The 22,548-nt window shown below is 45.7% G+C and overlaps 1 protein-coding gene across 1 annotated transcript in view; it reads left to right on the top strand.

Moving 5' to 3' along the window:
- The first annotated feature begins 10,663 nt into the window (after positions 1-10,663).
- The window catches only part of LOC134381672 (WD repeat-containing protein 49-like), a 78,878-nt gene continuing 66,993 nt past the window's right edge, over positions 10,664-22,548 (top strand). The window contains 1 exon segment of the mRNA XM_063101551.1: positions 10,664-10,705. Coding sequence (XP_062957621.1) covers positions 10,664-10,705 — 42 coding nt within the window.

Below are 22,548 nucleotides of genomic sequence, written 5' to 3'. Positions count from 1 at the left end.
TGCGTGTGTGTGTGTGTGTGTGTGTGTGTGTGTGTGTGTGTGTGTGTGTGTGTGTGTTGGGGGAGCTGGAGCCATTAGCATGGTGAGAGGGAGTCATCCCTGAGGCTGGTGGACGTGCTTGCCGTCACCTCATGTGGAGGCCGCGAGGGCTGGGCTGGGCACTGTCACAGAGGAGACCAGTGTCAAGGGTGGCTGCTAGAGAGGCGAGGACCCAGCATTTCCATGGGCGTGAGCAGCATGGAGGCTGCTGCCGATGGCTAAAGCAGCGTTTGGGGAAGGTAGGGACCAGAGCTGAATGGGAACGCTGTCAGGAGAGACATGGAGACAGCAGTATGAACGTCTCTCTCGGGTAACTTTGCTGTAAATGGAAGGAGAAAAATGGAGTCATAGTTGGAGAGCAAAGGGGACCAAGAAACATTATTTTTTCTTTTCCCCAGTGAGAGAAAGAGAGCATGTTTGTGTGCTGATGGGAAGGATCCAGTGAAAACTGAAAAACGGAGGATGCAGGAGAGGAAGGGAGACAGGGGAAATGATAGCCTTGACTAGGCCAGGGGGAGGTGTCCCGTGCACGGGGAGGGCTGGCCTCAGGGAGCGGCATGGGGATCATCCAGAGGGACCCAAGGGAAGACCCGCAACAGGCCAGGTGCAGGGGGGTGTGCACATGTGGTGGGGTCTGGTGGAGGGTCTCTCTCAAGGGTTCCATTTTCCTGGTGACTTAGGAAACAGGGTTCTCATCTGAGAATGGGGACTGGGGAGGAGGCGGTGGAGATTTGCAGAGAAAGGAGGAAGTGAAATGGTCTCGGAGAGCGGGAGACGAGGGCTGGCTGCCAGGAAGCACTGAGTGAATTTGTGGTTTGTGGTCGTGCATGTGAAGTCACAGCACTCAGCACAGCTCTGCGGTTGGTCTCCAGCCACACTTTCACGTGGCTGCAGGCATGAGGTAGGTGGGAAGATAGATGTAACCAGGGGTGTTGTTTTGCCAAGAAAGATCAGAAAAGAGAGAGGACGGGGCAGTGGAGGGAGGAGCTGAGGAGGTGGCTGTGATGGGCCGTGGAGTTCCAGTGAGGGAAGGACAGGAGGTGTGGGTGGGGACAGCCCTGGTGCGGCAGGCTCGGTGGATTGAAAGCCCCAGCGCTGCAGCGCAGAGCGAGCAACCTGCAGAGGACAGAGGGAGAGTGCCTGAAATTGAGATTCAGGAGGGGTTCCAGTTATTACTGATGACAAAATCAAGCGTATGACCATGGCACTGAAGTAGGTGGAAGACAAGACCATTGGGAGGTATGAGCCCAAGGAAATGAAAAACCAGTAGCCTGGAAGGATTATTTACAATTGATATTAAAATCACCAAGAATTATGAAGGGTAGTGTTGGAGAGAATGATAGTGTGCAAGTAGGTAAATTATGTTTAATGTCATCGGTAAAAATAGGAGAAATAGAGAAATTCTTTTGGTCCAAACAGGTCTTTTTGATAACTTTGCAGACAGCCTGAAATCTTTGTCTTCTTGAGGGACATGATTTTTCGTTTTTGTAACTTACTCAACTGGCCAAACACTCTTAGCTACTATTTTCAACACCCTACATGGACTGAACTGGTCTTTGCTGGAAAAAGTTCTGCCAAGTCTTTGCAGGTTAATAAGCCTTTGTAATGCAACTTCTTGGCCAAAAGCAACTTGACTCTTTACTATCTTTCTCACTTCCTCTCTGAAGAAGAAATCAACTGGAATATTATTGAATATACCCAGAAAAAACCTTAACAACAACCCTTCTAAAGACATAAAAGAATGCCCAAATATATGGGACGCTCTAGGTTCCTGAATGGGAAAATTCAATACACATATTGTGAAGATGTCCCAAAATTAAATGAGAGATTCAATGGAATTCCAATCAAAATTCCTATGTGAGAATTTTCAAGATGGCGGCGGCTGCGGCGGCAGGCCCGGAGTAGCTGAGGTGGAAAAGGTGGCCACTGGGCCTCAGGCAGCCGGGAAACTTGTGGACCTTCCTCTGGCCATCTCTTAAGGGAGGACTGCTGCTGCTGGCCGGTCGTGGGGGCTCAACGCCACTTTGCCCCCGGCAGGAGAGGCTGCCTCATTTACAGGCAACAGCTTTGAAGTGTGGAGCAGGAAAAGAACTGATTCTTAGCTGCAAAAGCGAGTCTTGAAACAGGGAACACGGCGCCAGGGCTGCTGTGGATGCAGCCAGGATCCCGGAGGCTGGGGCCGCACTGAAGGCGGCCAGCTGCCCTATTCAGGATTCGAGGTTTCAGACCGGCATTAAAGAAGATTCCTGGGAGCGCCCAAGCGGCGCCTCGACTGAACAGCCCGAGGCGGCAGCGCCGAGAACACGGAAGGCAACAAACCAGAGACAGAGCAAGCGCCCGACCTGGCACAGCACTGTGAGTGATCGCTGGCACAGCTCTGTTCGGGGGGTGGATGCCCACGCGGCTCCTGCCTGCACCACCAGGCCACTCACTGCCCCGGTGCTGCCTCCATTTTCCCAGGTGCGGGCAGCTCCGCCCTGCTCGGCCATCACTGAGCCCATTTGCTTGGCCTGGCACGGGGCTTTCCGGACCCTGCGGACCGGCCTCCTCTCCCACTCCCTCCGCGGTTCTCTGGCAGGGCTGGGGGTGTGGGGCGTCCCGACCAGTTTCGGGAGGGCTAGGAAGTACGGGCGGGCCGACTGTCACTCCACCACACCCTGGACTCCAGCCCCGGTAAACTTCCTGTTACTGGGAGGCAGATACCATCTCTGCGACCACCAGTTTGGAAAAAAGCCTAACGAATTTCTGGTTGGGAATAGTGTGGTAGGAGAGTTCCCAGGTCCGCTTGAACCTGCCGGAGAGCAGGCTGCAGGCGGGCACTAGACTCGGTTTATACCGGGAGGATACAAAGGTGAACAAGACCCGAGAAAGATCTACACAGTGATACAAAGGCACCCAGAGAGACCGGTCGTCTGTGCCTAGCAGAAACCTGGTAGACTTCCTGGGCGAGGCGGTGCTGAGCAGGGTCTTGAAGGCCCAGCTGATAGACGAGGGGTGCAGAAGACACACCCCAGCCCAGCACAGTGTGCACAGAGGGGGGAGACATGCGGCCAGGGAGGCGGAGACTCGACAGAAACCACACACCCGGTGGGGTCGCCACTGCACGATCTAACAGCCTGGGCCAGAGCACACCGAACGGGGAGAAGTCCTGTACAGAAAGTGAAAGCTCAACAGAGATCACACACCCTGTGGTACGTGATCCACCAGCCCAGCAGAGTACAAGCTGACCAGAAAGGTGGATCCCCGGAGAAGCCCAAGACCCGAGGCAACCACACACACAAGACACTACTGGCCAACTGAGCAGTCACGGCGGGAGCCATACCAAATTGGCAACCACAGCAACATCCTAGTTAGTCATTAGTCTCAAACCGGTGGACTGTGAAACCCCCTGCCACAATGAATAAACACCAAAAAAAAGACACCAGAAATACAAAAAATCAAGAAAGTACACCACCAAAAGTTAATAAATCTCATACTCTAGATCCTGTAGAACAAGAAGCCCTTGAAATAACTGACAAGGAATTTCGAGTGATAATTCTAAGGAAACCGAATGAGATACAAGAAAACTCAGCTAGACATCATGATGAAATGAGGAAAAGTATACAGGATCTGAAAGAGGAAATATACAAGGAAATCAATGTCCTGAAAAAAACTGTAGCAGAACTTGCTGAACTGAAGAAGTTATTCAGCGAAATAAAAAACACAACGGAGAGTTTAACCAGCAGGCTTGTCGAAGTTGAAGAGAGAACCTCTGAACTTGAAGATGGGCTGTTTGAAATAACACAAGCAGACAAAAAGAAAGAAAAAAGAATCAAGGTCATGGAAGAAAATCTGAGAGAGATATCAGACAACCTCAAGCGCTCAAATATCCGAGTCATGGGTATTCCAGAAGGGGAGGAAAATGGAGATTCCATTGAAAACATATTCAACAAAATAGTGGCAGAAAACTTCCCAGGTATAGGAAAAATCACAGATCTTCAGATCCAGGAAGCTCAACGATCTCCAAACATATTCAACCCAAAAAGGCCTTCTCCAAGACATGTCATAGTCAAATTGGCAAAACTCAGAGACAAAGAGAGAATCTTAAAAGCTGCAAGAGAGAAGCGTCAAATCACCTATAAGGGAGCCCCAATCAGGTTAACATCAGACTTTTCATCCCAAACCCTAAAAGCTAGAAAGGAATGGGATGATATTTTCAAAATACTAAAAGACAAAGATTGCCAGCCAAGAATACTCTACCCTGCAAGGCTATCCTTCCGAAATGAGGGGCAAATAGTATATTTCTCAGACAAACAAAAACTGTGGGAGTTCACTACCACAAGACCACCCTTACAAGAAATCCTCAAGGGAGTACTGGGTTTGGTTCCTGAAAAATAACTACCACTGCCATAAAAACCTAAGAAAAATCTAAACCCGCTAGTACAATAAAAATGGCATTCATGAAGAGAAAACAAGCTAACAAAAACACTATCTACAACCTAAGGAACCAACAAACAAAGAAACCAAACAGTAAATCAGAAAGCAAGGAACAAAAGACACCTAAGACAACCAAACAACCAATAAAATGCTAGGAATAAATCAACACCTTTCAATAACAACTCTTAATGTAAAAGGCTTAAATTCCCCAATTAAAAGACACAGACTGGCTGACTGGATCAAAAAGCAGGACCCAACTATATGCTGCCTACAAGAGACCCACCTCACCCATAAAGATTCACACAGACTAAGAGTGAAAGGATGGAAAAAGATTTACCATGCAAACAGAAAAGAAAAACGAGCTGGAGTGGCTATTCTTATATCTGACAAAATAGACTTTAAACTAAAAACCATAAAAAGAGACAATGAGGGACACTACTTAATGATAAAAGGACTGATCCATCAAGAAGACATAACAATCATAAATATGTACGCACCCAATGTTGGAGCAGCCAGATTTATAAAACAAACTCTATTAGACCTAAAGAAGGAAATAGACACTAATACCATAATAGCAGGGGACCTGAACACTCCACTGTCAATATTAGACAGATCATCTAGGCAAAGAATCAGTAGAGAAACACAAGATCTAAACAAGACTCTAGACCAATTGGAATTGGCAGATATCTACAGAACATTCCACCCAACAACCTCAGAATATTCATTCTTCTCATCAGCACATGGATCATTCTCCAGGATAGATCACATATTAGGTCACAAATCAAGTCTCAATAAATTCAAAAAAATTGGAATTATCCCATGTATCTTCTCAGACCACAATGGATTAAAACTAGAAATTAATAACAAACAAAACTCTGGAAACTATACAAACACATGGAAATTAAACAGCATTCTACTTAATGACATATGGGTCCAAGAAGAAATCAAGCAGGAAATCAAAAAGTTTATTGAAACTAATGAAAACAATGATACATCATACCAAAACCTGTGGGATACTGCAAAAGCAGTATTGAGGGGAAAATTTATTGCATTAAATGCTCACTTCAGAAGAATGGAAAGATGGCAAGTGAACAACCTAACACTTCACCTTAAAGAACTAGAAAAACAAGAACAATCCAATCCTAAAGTTAGCAGATGGAAAGAAATCATTAAGATCAGAGCAGAACTGAATGAAATTGAAAACCAAAAAACAATTCAAAAGATCAACGAATCAAAAAGTTGGTTTTTTGAAAAGATAAATAAAATTGACAAACCATTAGCATGGCTAACAAAAAAAAGAAGAGAGAAGACTCAAATAACAAAAATTAGAAATGAAAAAGGCGATATTACAACTGATTCATCTGAAATACAAGGAATCATTCGAGACTACTATAAACAACTATACGCCAACAAATTTGAAAATCTGGAGGAAATGGATAAATTTCTGGACACACACAAGCTCCCAAAACTGAACCGTGAAGACGTAGAAAATTTGAACAGACCAATAACAATAAAGGAGATTGAAGCTGTTATCAGAAGGCTCCCAACAAAGAAAAGCCCAGGACCAGATGGATTCACAGCAGAATTTTCCCAAACATTCAAAGAGGAATTGACACCGATTCTTTACAAACTATTCCAAAAGATTGAAACGGATGCAAATCTTCCAAACTCATTCTATGAAGCAAACACCATCCTGATACCAAAACCAGGTAAAGATATAACCAAAAAAGAAAACTACAGGCCGATATCCTTGATGAATATAGATGCAAAAATCCTCACTAAAATACTAGCAAACAGAATACAGCAACACATACAAAAAATTATTCATCACGATCAAGTGGGATTCATCCCAGGGATGCAAGGTTGGTTCAACATACGCAAATCAATAAATGTGATACACCATATTAATAAACTCAAACACAAGGACCATATGATCATCTCTATAGATGCTGAAAAAGCATTTGATAAAGTTCAGCACTCATTCATGACAAAGACCCTCTATAAGTTAGGTGTAGAGGGAAAGTATCTCAACATAATTAAAGCCATATATGCCAAACCCACTGCCAATATCATCCTGAATGGGGAAAAGCTGAAAGCTTTTCCTTTAAGAACAGGCACTAGACAAGGATGCCCACTCTCACCACTCCTATTCAACATAGTGTTGGAAGTACTAGCCAGAGCAATCAGAGAAGAGAAGGAAATAAAGGGCATCTAGATTGGAAAAGATGAAGTCAAACTGTCCCTGTTTGCAGATGACATGATCCTATATATCGAACAGCCTAAAACCTCTACAAAAAAACTGTTGGAATTGATAAATGATTTCAGCACAGTAGCAGGATACAAAATCAACACACAAAAATCAGTAGCATTTCTTTTCTCCAATAGTGAACATGCAGAAGGAGAAATCAAGAAAGCCTGCCCATTTACAATAGCCACCAAAAAAATAAAATACTTAGGAATTGAGTTAACCAAGGAGGTGAAAAATCTCTATAATGAGAACTACAAACCACTGCTGAGAGAAATTAGAGAGGATACAAGAAGATGGAAAGATATTCCATGCTCTTGGATTGGAAGAATCAACATAGTGAAAATGTCCATACTACCCAAAGTGATATACAAATTCAATGCAATCCCCATCAAAATTCCAAAGACATTTTTCTCAGAAATGGAAAAAACTATTCAGACATTTATATGGAACAATAAAAGACCACGAATAGCCAAAGCAATGCTCAGCAAAAAAAATAAAGCTGGAGGCATAACACTACCTGACTTTAAGCTATACTACAAAGCTATAATAACCAAAACAGTATGGTACTGGCATAAAAACAGACACACTGACCAATGGAATAGAGTAGAGAATCCAGAAATCAACCCACACACTTACTGCCATCTGATCTTTGACAAAGGCACCAAGCCTATTCACTGGGGAAGGGACTGCCTCTTCAGCAAGTGGTGCTGGGATAACTGGATATCGATATGCAGGAGAATGAAACTAGATCCATACCTCTCACCGTATACTAAAATCAACTCAAAATGGATTAAGGATTTAAATATACACCCTGAGACAATAAAACTTCTTAAAGAAAACATAGGAGAAACACTTCAGGAAATAGGACTGGGCACAGACTTCATGAAGACGACCCCAAAAGCACGGGCAACCAAAGGAAAAATAAACAAATGGGATTATATCAAACTAAAAAGCTTCTGCACAGCAAAAGAAACAATTAAAAGAGTTAAAAGACAACCAACAGAGTGGGAGAAAATATTTGCAAAATATACATCTGACAAAGGATTAATATCCAGAATATATAAGGAACTCAAACAACTTTACAAGAAGAAAACAAGCAACCCAATTAAAAAATGGGCAAAAGAGCTAAGTAGGCATTTCTCTAAGGAAGATATCCAAATGGCCAACAGACATATGAAAAAATGCTCAACATCACTCAGCATCCGGGAAATGCAAATCAAAACCACATTGAGATACCATCTAACCCCAGTTAGGATGGCTAAAATCCAAAAGACTATGAACGATAAATGCTGGCGAGGCTGCGGAGAAAAAGGAACTCTCATACATTGTTGGTGGGACTGCAAAATGGTGCAGCCTCTATGGAAAATGGTATGGAGGTTCCTTAAACAATTGCAAATAGATCTACCATACGACCCAGCCATCCCACTGTTGGGAATATACCCAGAGGAATGGAAATCATCAAGTCGAAGGTATACCTGTTCCCCAATGTTCATCGCAGCACTCTTTACAATAGCCAAGAGTTGGAACCAGCCCAAATGCCCATCATCAGATGAGTGGATACGGAAAATGTGGTACATCTACACAATGGAATACTACTCAGCTATAAAAATGAATGAAATAATGCCATTTGCAACAACATGGATGGACCTTGAGAGAATTATATTAAGTGAAACAAGTCAGGCACAGAAAGAGAAATACCACATGTTCTCACTTATTGGAGGGAGCTAAAAATTAATATATAAATTCACACACACACATACACACACACACACACAAACCGGGGGGGGGTGCGGAAGAAGATATAACAACCACAATTATTTGAAGTTGATACAACAAGCAAACAGAAAGGACATTGTTGGGGGGGAGGGGGGGAGGGAGAAGGGAGGGTGGTGTTGGTGATGGGGAGCAATAATCAGCTACAATGTATATCGACAAAATAAAATTAAAAAAAAAATAAATAAAGATTTTGTAAGATTAAAAAAAAAAAAAAATTCCTATGTGATGGTTTTGGAGCTTAACAAGTTGATTCTAAAGTCCATTTGGAAGAGTAAATATGTGATAATGGCCAAGAAAGTGTTGAAAAAGAATAATGAGGAAGGACTTGAACTAGGCATCAAACCATGCTATTAAGTTTCAGTAAATAAAAGTAGCAAAATACTGGTGCAAAGAAGAGACAAACAGATCAGTGACAGGCCTGTGTGTCTATGGAAAGGAGTGTTTGATGAAAATGATAGTTCAAATTAGTGGGGAAACAGTCTAACAAATAATTGTTGGCTGTTTATTTATGGAAAAAATTAAGTCCCTATATCATAGTATTATAAAAAATAAATTCCAGATAGAGTAAAGATCTAAATATTATGAAACTGTACACAGGCTAACCTCAGAGAGATCGAGGGTTTGGTTCAGATCATCGCAATAAAGCGAATATTGCAACAAAGTGAGTCACACAAATTTTTTGGTTTCCCAGACAATATAGGGTTGTCACAAACACTGAACTTTAAAAAAATGCAATATCTGTGAAGCTCAATAAAGCGAAGCACAATAAAACGAGGTGTGTCTGTACTAGAAGAAAATACAAGAGAGTATCTTAATAATAATCATGGTGAACAGAGTCGCTGGCAAAAGCAGGACTGTGTCAGGAGCAAACCTGATAGCAAAGAACCCTGAGGACTATTTCTGTGCAGTAAAAGATCAAAGTGAAAGAACTTCCAGGACAGGCAAAATGTATCTATTGGTTTTTGTTTATTAATAACAGCATTGTCTAAAAGAGGATTAGGGATACTTACAGTAATAAAAAATGGAATTGAATAAAAGATCAAAAACACATACATTTAAAAATAAGCACGAAGGCAAAAAATATATATAGGAAGATAAAGTCAATGAACAAAATGTATTCCATAATACCCTAAACAATTTTTAGAAATGAACGGCATAATTTCTTCAAGCCAGAAAAAGGAGGAAAACAACATCCATTGCAGGCTTCATAGTGTCTCTAAGATAGTAATAATTAAAGTGTTTAAAAAACATACAGATTTCTGACACTGACACAAGAAAGAAATGCCTTTAGTAGATTTCTCCTTTGGAAATAAGAGAGCAATAAATAAGTCCAACACATGTTGATGAATTATATGTCAAATTTAATGTAGTCACACAATGTCAAACAAGCCTTGTAATTGTGATGTTGGTATTTCCCAGATATTGCATGCACTCAGCTTCTTCACGAGTTTTGACAAGAAATCCAACCACTCAACCATTTTGTGATTTCTGCAGACATTTCCAAAGGTTTGAGGGGTCACCGGGAAAGGTCACACCACTCAGTGTCTTGTCACCCCATTCCCCACTCACACCTCCTCCTTCCCTTTCTCCTCCTCTTTTGGGGCCTCTTCATCCCTTGTGCTTGCCACCTCTGCCCTCCCACAGAGCTCCCATGCTCGAGTCCTGGCACCAGCCAGTGGCACCCAAACCCTCTGAGCCAGAGCACAGGTCGCAGCACATCCCTGTAAAAATCTTGCCTTTCCCTAAAAGGAATGTCTTTACTCTCCACCTCATACATGGGTTTGGGAAAGCATTAGTCCCCCACTTCTGATGGGAGAGATCCGTGGCCATGTCAGGGAAGTCCTTGCCACTCCTTCCAGGCTGGCTGGTGAAGCTTAGAGACTCCTTCACAGAAGGTTCACTGGCAGAGGCGTCTCCTCGCAGCTGTCTCTCAGCTCCCGCACTGGTTTTATAAATAAGTTTCTTATTTTAATTATGAACCTGCACAGTGGAAGTAGACGATTAAATGGAGAGAATCTGAAATCACTTCTGATCTGGGCGAAGTAAGCAAGTGCTTATTTCTAAGACTGCTCTACGAATAGAACATGGGTGAGACATAAAGGACTCTCGTGGGATCTCCCCCCAGCTCACTGTCCTTGAGGTCTGAAGACAGTGTTTTGTCTTTACATTCTTTGCTTTAGTTCCATGGATCCTGACAAGTGCCTCATTGTCTACGGTGAGGACCAGGTATGTGTGGGGGTAGGGGGAGAGTAGTGGGCACTGGGTCAGGGGCCAGAGGCCCCTGCCCCCCTTTCGGGGAGAACGGAGGGGGAGGGCCAAGGAGGGGAGCATCTGTGTCTGAAAGCTGAGATGAAACGAAGAGCAAGACAGAACAGGAAACGTAGCCTATGTGAACTAAAACACTCAGAGGTGACACGTGTGCCTGGTGCTCTTCTTAGCACTTTCTGTTCAATCCTCACAAGGTGGAGATTGTTGTTGCCATTGTGAGAATGGGGAAACTGAGGCACAGAGCAGTTAGGCAATTTGCCCAAGGTCCTATGCTCGCAGGAGACGGCGGAGCCCCCATTTGGACCCAGGCAGATTGGCCTGAGTCTGTGTGCGTGCCCACTAGGCTTCACTGACTCTCAAGGAGACAAAGGGGGTGTTCCAGGCACATGTGTGAAGAAATGGGCGTGGGGTGGGGACTCACTCTGAAAACACTATAGTCCCAGCCAAGGGAAATGGCACGTCTGAGTCGCCTCCCGTACGCAGGGAGGTTCTTGTTAATCTAAGGCCGGGATTGGTGGGCAGGGAGGAGGGGAAATCCTTTCTCTGTAATAAGGCTTCCGTGCAAATTCTCCCGAGAGGAGACAGAGTGACTTAGACACAACGGAGTCCAATGATCTGATATCCTAGAGTCTTTCTGAAGACAGGGTGAAGACAGGAGAGCATGAGATTCCTGAACCAAGGGAGGGGGTGGAGGACGGATGAGAAGGAGCTTGCAGAGGTTCAAATCCCCTGGTCCCAATTCCTGATTTTGCTCAGGGGTTGCCTTTCTCTCTACTTTATTTAAAGCCTTTTAGTGCAGATTTTTTAAAATATGAAGAGCCTGGAAGAGAGCAGATGGACACGTCTACAGCCTAGGGCCCCACGTGGAGGGACTGTGGAATGACCCGCGCGCTGCCCACTGCAGGGGGCGCTATCCACACAGACTACCAAGTGGACGGTGCCCCTGGGTTTGTGCGCTGCAGCTTCCAGGCCTGGGATTCCCCCAAACGGACGCTGGCACAGGGACAGGATGGCAGAAGGACGCCCCCCTAGGTCAGTCGTGTGCTATGCTTGCCAGCCCCAAGCGACTGTGTAAACGGGCTCCCTGGCTCTGCCTCTCTTCCCAGCTGCTCTCCTGGGTGCGGTCCGGCCTGGTTACTGCCCTCCTGCAGAAGCTAGGGAGGGAAGCCAGGGCAGACCCAGGCGGCGGTGCCTGCTCATTATGATGCAAGTTCATTGGTAAAAATGCAAATGATTCATTTTCACTTCATCCTCTGACAGACTGTGCTGGTAGCAATAACTGGCTATTCCCTGCACCTGTCATCGCTGCGGCACTGCTCACTTTGTGCAAAAGGCCTGCCGCGCTTCAGGTGTACATGCAGCAAGCCTCATTAGAGCCCGCATGGTGGAGACGCGATCGTTCACTGCCCCCTAGTGGACTAGATGTGCATGACACAACATTCTGTGTTCCTGCTTTGATTCAGGTTCCTTAGCAAATCAGGGTAGCATTTTATTCCAGGAATACTTTGGGCTTCTGCTGCTTTAATCTTCCTTGCTAGTGCCTGTGGTTCTTAATTAACAGCCCTGAGGTGGAATAAAATGTCAATCAGGGGAGACTCTTTGTGGAGCTATGTCTGAATGTCAAAAACTCACAACATTTTAAAGCAAGATTTAAAGCCTCATTGGATACTCGTTCTAAAAATCAGATTTTCTTTAGGTTGGAAAAAGGATTAAAGTTAATACGGTATTAAAGATCTCATGCCGCACTCCAGCACAGCTCCAGATTTTTCGTGAGGGAGAAATGAGTTTATTCATAAGGCAGGAGCACTGACTCTTCCTGCCTTGTTACCTAACCTGTCACCTAATCGTCCTTTGGTGGCTTTTATGGTTTTCACAATTTGCATACTTCTTGATTGTCACATATCCTGGAATCAGGGGCCCAGTCATACCCAGATGAAGGGAAGTCATCTTTTCCATGTGCTGACAAAGACCAGGGGAGCTGGGTTCATCACCACACGCTACAAAGGCTGTTTTGATGAGTGACTCTCCTTGGGGCCTCTTTAGATTGTTGCTGGCCCAGGATCATGCGCTTAGAGATCATTCAATAATATTCATCACCATTACATTGGCATACTAAAAAAACTGTTTCTTTAGAAGGTCAACACATTGACTTTTATATCCTTTCTCAGCTGTTTCCTCATTGCCAGGACTTGAACAGATCTGGTGCTATCCTAGTGTTCTGTTTTCATTGTTCTCAAATCCTGGCATATCGGAGGTGCTAGAACAACTCCCTTTCCACAGCCTAAAGTCTAGGCCAGCCCTGCCCTAAGGCATTCCTGGTAGGTATGGATCTGCTTTTTGCCCAGACACATACCATGATCCTGGTTATATACCACCCTTGGGAGAATTTAGAAAACAGTCCCTCAAATATTTCTCTGAACCACGTGATTCAGATGAGGAAACCAGGCTTAGATACTAAAGGAGTGGAATCTAGGTAAGATTGGCAGAGGAATGATACTATATCCCCTTCTAGCAGAGCCTGGTCCATTTAATTCATTAATTTCAGGCTGAATATAGGGTAGACTTATCCCTGATGATAGGAATCTTCCAAGAGAGAAAAGTGTTGGTAAGAAAGCTTTGGGGGTATTGCAGAGCAGAAATCAGATTTTTCCACCGCGTAGATCAGAAACCATAATAACTGAAGTGCTTCGGAGCTCTTCCTAGGCAAACAGTAGTTTTCCCTAGAATGTCACAGGAAGAGCTGCTGGTGATTCATCAGGTTAAACATTTCCTCCTGAATCAGAAATAAAGGGAAGCTGTTGTTCAATGTGGAGGCTGAAGGACTGCTGCTGGCCCCGGGGTGGGGTGGGGCAGAGCTGCTTGTTTACTGATCAGAGCATTCCAGCCATAAGACTCAAATGGCCACTAAAGAACAGAGTGAAACCCTCGCCTGCGGAAACCTTGTAATACAATAACAAAAATAAAATAGGCTTGGGGGTGCAACTCACCAGAGTAAATGTAATCAGTAGAATTGCCGTTTCTGCAAGTTCCCATTACAGCCCAATGAAGTCCTCTGGCTGCCTATTTTATTAGAGTTGGGCCAAAAGCCCATTGAGTGGCTCCATTTTACCCAAATTTGCTTAAATAAGTTATAGACCCCAGAACTGCATGGTCATCTGGTCTACCCTGTCTTCTACAACTAGTTTCTTAAGGATATCATCTCTAGACAAGTCCTCAAGCCAAGGCTGAATTAAGTGCTAGGAGAGGAAAGAAGGAAAGCAGAGTAGGGCATAGCTAACAGCTGAGAATATTCTTTCACCTACCTTGAAAGAATTTAAAATCAGCCTAGAAAAATCAAGACAAAACACAAGTGAAATGATTTAGCAGTGCCCATTAAATGCGCCCACACAACACACAAGCACTTCTGTTTTCTAACCTTATACAGCTGCCTCATCCTACTGAGGTCACCTGCCTGCCCTGGTGCACCTGGAAGGTGTGTGAAGTGATGCAGTGGGCAGACTTGCACAGAGAGAGCCCCTGTTCTGAGCTGGCCGTGCAGACGGTTTTCCCGGAGGCTTCATGTAGGTCACACCCCCACCGCGCCCTCTGCAGCTGATCTCTGGCCAAGCTGCCTCACTGGAAATACAGAGCATGCTTTCTGTAAGGGTTTCAAAGCTGCTGCTGCTGCCTTTGCTGCTGCAGAGGCTGTAACCTGGCCTTTCATGTCTCAGTCTAGACAGATGCATGATTGAATAAAGGATTCATCCAAGCCCTGTGTCACATTGGCCATCTGGAAAGCAGCCAACCACTCATTTAGCAAATTGCTCTCTTTAAATGCAGCTGCTGTGTCTCAGCGTTTATGCTACCAAGACAGATCTCATGATTCCTCTTCCTTCATTTATCTCAGCTGCTCCTCTCAATATGCCTAGGAACTTTAAAAGGCTGTTAATGCATGACAAGGCACTTGACCCACATGATTTCCAAGCCAAAAGGGAGCATCCGTCTTGTGCTGGGTCATCCTTTCCTCAAAAGCAAGGGCACCTTGGCTGTGCTCCCCGTCTTAATGAAGGCTGCCTTTAATAAGAATGCTATAAAGCTCCACGGCGCTCAGCCGTCTGACACTGTAAATATTACCTTTTAGAAACGCAACCAGGGGTAGTGAGTGCTTGCCTGGCTGTCAGGAGGGAACTCAGACCTCAGATCTTTGAGCAGGAAAGGATGTTCTTTGTCGGGGCCTTTCTCCGTTTGGAAAGGTGGATTACAATAGGTAGCAGATAATGTCAACAAAGCCCCTGAGATGAGATTTGAATGAGTTGGAAGCAAAATGATTTCAGAATAGCAATAAGACCTCAGGGGTTTTACATCGTTTTCTTTTTTTTTTTTTTCCAAAGGGGGAAAAGGAAGGAAAGAGGCCACCGAGGCTAAGCAGTTGATGGTCAGGATGTCAATGGTCACTTTGGTCTGGTGCAGATTATTATCTTTTAGTGATCAGGGCAAATAATCCTGGTGACCACTGCTTTCAGCACTTGCTTAACTCGTTTGGGGTCACAGTATTATTAAGTCTGGAAACCAGAAGCCAAAATCAGTGAGTGAGTGTCTAATAAGTATCATGTGCTCAGTCCTTAGCGAGGTCCATTGGAAAAGAAACAAAATAGCACAATAAATGATCCTTGTCATTAAGTCCTTTTCTGAGGCAAAAAGAAACACATACAGGAGTATTTGGCATAGAGAATAATGGAACATGTGGACTTTGGAGTCAAATCGCAGATGCGATTGGGGGCAAGTTTCCCTTCTGAACCTCAGTTTCCTCATCAGCAAAATCAGGTGGACATTGATCTCTTGGAGTTGCCTTCAGGAGTGGTTGAATCAGCCCTTCCATACACTGAGAACTCATCAGATCCTACTAACGGTGGTCACAGGGTGCATGAGCTTGACCATGAATACTAGAGGAATTCAGAGGAAATAAAGAACACTTTGGGCTGGAGCAAGCAAAGCAATCTTCATGGCTCAGCTTGATCCTAAAGGAAATATAAACTTTAGGTAGGGAAGGGGTACCTGGTACATGGAGCAACATGAACAAAACAGATGGTGCGGGGGGGTGCGGGGAGCTGGGTGGACCCATTTTCGGGAACAGGGGTGGAAACACTGAATGAACAAGGGCCCCACTGATGCAGAACCTTGAAGGTCAAGCTAAAGGGTCCTGACCTAATCTAACTGATAGAAGGGGACCACTGTGATTTCTCTAGCAGAAAGCAGCAGAGTGACAGCTACAGGTTGAAAAGACGTCCCTGGTGTCGGTGAATGCGGTGGTTGGCCAGAGGAACGCAGGCTGGGAGCCGAGCTCCAGGCCAGGCACTATTCCAGGCCTGCCAGATGAGGATTCAGTGGAGGTGGCCACAGGATGGAGTAAAGCTGGTGTCCCCCGCATGCTTGGTACACTTGATGCCTCCACCGGGCAGGAAGGAGAAGGAAAAGGAAAGAGAAACGGGTTTTAGGAAGAACCTTTTCCAAGCCAGACACAGGGCTAGAAACTAGGTGCTTTCTCAACCATTCTTTTTTTCCACCTCCATGCATAGGACCCTAATACACCAAGAAAATGGTGGCCTGGAAGCAAGTGGAGCCACTCAGATTTCTGGCTGGCTTAGCTGAGGACATAGCTCTGATGTGTTCAGGGTGAGGTGACTTTAGAACAGTCATAGTCCTCCAAGTAAAGGGTCCTATCAGAAGCTGCCAGTCCTGGTTTGGCGGATCAAGGAGAGATGTAAATTCAAATGTCCTTGGGTTAGGGGAGACAGGTCAGTGGTAAGACTCAAGGAGCACTGGACGAGGGGAGTGTTGGGAGAAAAGAGCAGAGGACTGAGACCCCAGCCTCAGCAGCACGGGGAAGCCGCTGAGAGGGGGAAGGAGCCAGCAGAAGCCCAGGGAGAAGGGATGTCCAGAGGGGAGAGGTGATTAGCAGCAGAACATCCACAGAGCTCGAGGAAGATGAGAGACTGAGAAAATCCCCACTTAATGTACTAGAAATGGAACCCGTGGTCGAAAAATGTCAGTGGAGGACAAGGGCGAGAGGCCAGGTTGCAGGGCTCTAAGGAGGGAATGTGGAGTGAGAAAACCATACATGAGCTAGGAAGAAAGAAGTGGAGGGAGGGGAGCAGTACATGGAGATTTCTTGAAATGAAATGAGTTTCCAAATGGTACTGCGATGGCATGAAAAAGTGGCAGAACCCAGTGATGTTGATGTGATTCCTATCAATAGGTTATGCACTGGAAGAATCTTATATAAGAAACACTCGACACAGAATTTTTGGTGTATGTCATACTGAGGTCTAACAAATAAATAAATAAATAAAAACCAGCAGGCTGCGATTTCTTTTGTACCCAGAGTGAGGTAGTTTAGCACAAAAATAAATGACACCATGTACCATGAACTCAACGTACTATGAACTCAGCTAAGACCACAGTTTGTCCCAGAGCTGATCTACTTGAGCTCAAAGACCACATGAAGTTTAGCAAGTCCAGCTCTGCTACTTAAGATTTCTGTTACCTTGGGCACATCATTCAATCTCTGTCTGCCTCAGTCTCCGCATCTGTGAAATGGAAATAACAAAATTGCTGATCCCATAGGACTATTGTGAGGATTAAGTGAAATAACACATGCAAAGCATTTAGTTCGTGCAGCACCAGTGCCTGGCACTTATTCAGGGATATATTCTCAGATCATGCTGATACTGGAAAATACTACAGTAGCTCCCACAAACAAATTAGCAGAATTTATTTCACATGAGAGACAGCAAGTTTTGCTATTATACCACACCTTGCTGTTATGCCAGTGTTTCCTCCTATCAAATGCTGTTCCAAGTGTAGATCACTGTGAGAAATATGTGGGCATGACCAAGGTCCTCCGTGCACAGTCACATGGGATGGGGAGCTCCCCTGTGTCCCTGGGTCCTGGCATTTGGACAGTACAGTCTGGCCAATCTCATGGCCCGCTCAAGGTTATGGCAGCTCCAGTTTCTCTCCAGTGTGAAAGACCATCTGTTTGGGGACAAACGGAGAAGCCTGAAAAACTATCCACTCCCTTTTAAATGGAAAGATATGGTTTGTTGTTTCTACTGAAAGCGGACAAGCTTTCAGTGTGCGGAAAACACATGGAATATGTTTCTTTTTTATTTCTCATTTATTTTTCTTTTCATTTAAAACTATACTGCAGGGATGTGTGAACATTCTGGTTTGGGCACCTGTAGGTGAACTATTAAGGGAAATATTGAAGTTCAAATGTAATTTCAAAAGAAAGGGAATAGAACATTTTAAAGCAAGGACACAATCTCTTTACGTAACTATTGCCATGGAGTAAAAGAATAAACCCAGAAAATGTTCTCAAGATAGCTTAGGATTTAGCTTTGCTTTTTCTTCTAATTTTCTCAAATTGTGTATGTTTTAGTCCATTTTGTGTTGCTATAACAGAATTACCTGAGACTGGGTAATTTATAAAGAGGAGAGGTTTATTTGGCTTACGATTCTGGGACAGCTGCGTCTGGCATGGGCCTCAGGCTGCTTCTACTCATGGCAGAAAGTGGCAGGCAGCTGGTGGGTACAAGCAGATCATATGGCGAGAGGAAGCAAGAGAGAGAAGGTGCCAGGGTCTTTTTAAGCAACAAGCTCTCGCAGGAACTAATCCAGCGAGAACTCACTCATTAATCCCCCCTCCCCCAGGGAGAGCATTAATCCATTCATGAGGGATCCACCCCCATGACTCAATCAGTTTCCAACACTGCCACATTGGGGATCAAATTTCCACATGAGTTTTGGAGGGGACAACACATCCAAACTCCATCAGTGTATTACTCTGTTCTCAGTTGCTCATAACAGAATAACTGAAAATGGGTAATTTACAAGAAAATGAAATTCATTTCTTATGGCTTTGGTGGCTGAGAAGTCCAAAGTCCAGAGGGCACATCTGGCAAGGGCCTTCTTCTTGGTGCGGACTCTCTACAGAGTCCTGTGGCAATGCAGGGTATCACATGGCAAAAATGACAAGAGCTCCTTAATATCCTCACTTGCTGTCCTTACAAAGCCATGAGTGCCACTCCCATGATAACCCACTAAACCATTAACCCATTAATCCATGAATGGATTAATTCATTGATGAGGGCACAGTCCTCACAATCCAATCACCTCTTAAAGGCCCCACCTTTCAAATATCATAATTGCATTTCCCACCCTCTTGACACTGTTACAGTGGGGGTCAAGTTTCCAACACATGAGCTTTTAGGGCACACATTCAACCCATCTCAGCTTGTAACTTCACATTCCCACCCTCTGCTTTGCTCTTACACTCCCCTGTCATGGCTATGATACCAATATGGACCTCCAAATTTGTTGCATTTATTTGTTCATTCGAGAAATGTTTCTGGGGCTATAACTGTGCTTGGTTCTGGGGATAGAGCAGTGAAACTAAAACTGGTCACAGGAGAAGTCAAGATGAACACTTCAGTTGAACATCAAATGATAAACCTGTGCTAATCTGGGTAGGCAAGCTGCTGTAACAATCCCTTGAGTTCAGTGGCTTCTCACAACAGAAATTTATTTTCTGTTCAAGTAACATTTCCTTGCATGCATTTGGTGGATGGCCTCCATGTGGTGTTTGGGGACCTAGGCTTCCCTCGGGCTTTGGATCCTCTGCACCCAGGCAGCACACTGGGGAAGACATTGAGAGAGGGGTCTTGCAGGAGGATTTCATGGGTTGCGCCTGGAAGTGCGTGCTGTAGGTCACATCTGCCCACATTTCAGAAGTCAGTCACAGGGCCACCCAGTTGCAATGGAAGCTGGGAAAGTTGAACAAGCACAGAAAGGGACATGGGTTTGGAGAATGACTAGTCTGGCTTTGCCATGTAACATGAAAAGTAAGGTATCTAGGAAACAACAGGCTGTATGTCCCTAGGAATTTCTGCTGATGGTGTGACAGCCCCTTTGTCATCAGGGAATTCTGTCTTCTCATTGCCTCTCCCTCTCGTACCTTCTCTCCATCCCTCTCTGCCACCACCCAGTCTTCAGAACCTGCCTGTGCGTGCCTTCCTCCATGTCCCAGCTTACAAACTTCACATCGGGAATGTGTCCTCCCCTCCACCCCAGCTTTTCAAAGTCCTCTTCCTCCATCAGGGCTCGAATCCAATCTCATCTCTTCTAGAAAGTTTCCCCGATCAGAGCACACAGCCCTCCCTATGCAATGCTCGCCATCTGCACCACACCAAGGCCCTTCCCATTCACCGCCACATTGTCAGTCTCTTTCCAACAGAATTCATGCTACTAGAGAGTCATCCAGGGGGCACTCGATATGTAATTGCTGGGGGAGAAAGAGAGGGAAGATGTGGCAAACAAGCCCAGAGTTCTGGTCCCATCCGAGTGTTCCCTGCAGCCTGGCTCCAGCCAGGGGCTTACCTCTGCCTCAGCGTCCTCACTATAACCTGAAGATAATAACACCTGCACCACCTTCCCTCCCAGAGGGGGTTGAGATCCAAGTGAGGTAATTCAGGTGTGTCCAGAAGGAGGACAAGGTAGATTAGTCACCCAGCACACCCACCAGGAGGTGACGCACGAGGGTGTCCTGGGCTCGGGGCTGCAAACAAAACCTGCCCTGTGTCAGCAGCACCAGAGGTGAAGGTGTGGCTGCTTGCAGTGCTTCTTGGAAACTGGAGAAGTTTCCTTTGAGGTCAATAGAAAGGGGTAAGTCAGGAATGAACATCCCTGTCTTTTGACTCTGAAGTTAGCAAAAGAAATTTTTTTTCAACAAAAAGAAAAGACTGGCTAAAATCCCCCCATGGCAGCAACTCAAGCTCTCCTTGGAGTGGTATTTCGCTGCCCTGAAGATAAGCACAGCTGTGCTGCTCAGCACCTTCATAACTGGTTCTCTGGCCTCCTTAAGAGCATTGTTCTTGCTTGGGGCTCCAGGTTCATCCTGGACTGTTGTTGCCCCAGCACAGAAGGGCCTCGGCACTTGTCGAGTGGAAGGGCCGGGAGCACCCAGGCTGGCAGGGCAGCTCGTGACCCAGTCCCCCAGGAGCCTGGGCAGGAGTGGGACCTCTTTCAGCTTCAGCTTCCCCATCTGTAGACCTGGGAGCACCTATGAGCTGCTTCCTGGAGGTGCCGAGAGGACCTCACTGTTAGCCCCGAGCACCAGCACTGCAAGTTCATATCAACACCGACTCACCCGCAGGGTCTCTTGATGAGACACCTGGGATTCCTCTAAATGGAAGTACCACTGGCTGGTTGCAAGCTGCTGGATAAGGTTAAAAGCACATATTATGTGCAACATCGCCTTCCTGTTTCAAGGGGAGAAATGACTCCCTTTGGAGCGCAGTGGATTGAGATCCAAGTGCCTCTTGCTCTTTTCTATTGTGTCTGGAAAGATGGCAGAGGGAAGCCTGCCCAATGTGCTCCCTCTTCAGACTCCCCCAGATAGGCTCTGGAGGTGACCGTGTTGTGGTTTTGTGACTGAGACATTCCTAGGGTGTTCGTGTGTGCCCTGGGATGGGTGTGAGCATGAGTGTGTCTGCATGCGGGGGTCGGTAGCACCTCACCTCAGCCCACAGCAGGCTGTCGGGCTTCAGCGTGTCACTGTTGGTGATGGGCCTGAGGACAGAGCTGCCATGGCCGGGGAGCCGGGCAGTCCACAGTCACTCTTGGGGCAGTGAAGCGCTGAGGTGGGGTTTGCTCCTGGTGGAATTTCATAGGTCTCTCGCATTTATGGACAGTAAGTTCACAGACACAGATCCCCACAGACAGAGTCACACAGGGAGAGCTGCAGAACCCCCCACAGGCACCAGCACCACCTACCCAGATGGTTGTGCACAGAAACAGCCCCTCAAAAATTCCTAAAGACAAACATACAGACCCCCCAACAGACACCTCCACAAATGCTCACAGACACAGAGATAACCACAAACTCCCCACAGACACCCCCACCAATATTGCCAAAGAAAAGTTCACAGACACCTTGACAAACACAGACAGCCAATGACACCACTACAAATATCCCCACAGATATTCTCAAAATCAAACAGACTCCCCACAAATGCCCATGGACACTGCCACGGATACCTACACTGCACACCTATTCCATATACACCCTATAGATCCCTACCATCACCTTCACAAACACCCCTCACACACCACAAACCCCTCAGAATCCCACAAAGAAACTCACAAGATACCTCACTAATACCCACAGAGACACTTTTACAGACGGACCCCAAATATCCCCCATCTCAAAATACACCCCCAGCACCCTGGCAGACGCCTCCAGCATATGTCCTCCACAGAGCCCCTTGCAGGCTCTCCCCCAGATGCATCTCCTAATTTCACCCCATGAGCCCCCACCAAAGAACAGACACCCCTTCCAAAGCTCACCCTGAAATGTACTGACACACACAGAGCACACAACACAATCACACACCAGACACCCCTCACAGTCCCAGATACACAAACATGCACCTTCACACACACACCCCACACATATACCCAGTCACCCACACAGACCCCCTGTGCACACACACATCCCATCACCTGCACAGATCCCCTGTATGCAAACACCACATAGAGTCACCCATGCAGATCCCCCTCTGCACACACAGGCATAGACACAACTCAGAAACACAAGTCACTGCCCCCCATCACCTGGCAGTCTCTTAGCACCATGCATGCAGCCATGCTTCTCTGCAGAAGCCCTTCCTGTATGAAGGTCTCACAGAGACCCCAGAGAAACGCTCCCCTCCAACACAGATGAACCCAGACCAACACTCACTGGTCTGACACACTTGGATGCA

The sequence above is a fragment of the Cynocephalus volans genome, chromosome 7 (genome assembly GCF_027409185.1).
Source record: "Cynocephalus volans isolate mCynVol1 chromosome 7, mCynVol1.pri, whole genome shotgun sequence".
NCBI classification, from domain to species: Eukaryota; Metazoa; Chordata; class Mammalia; order Dermoptera; family Cynocephalidae; genus Cynocephalus; species Cynocephalus volans.
This window is presented reverse-complemented; position numbering and strand designations above follow the sequence as displayed.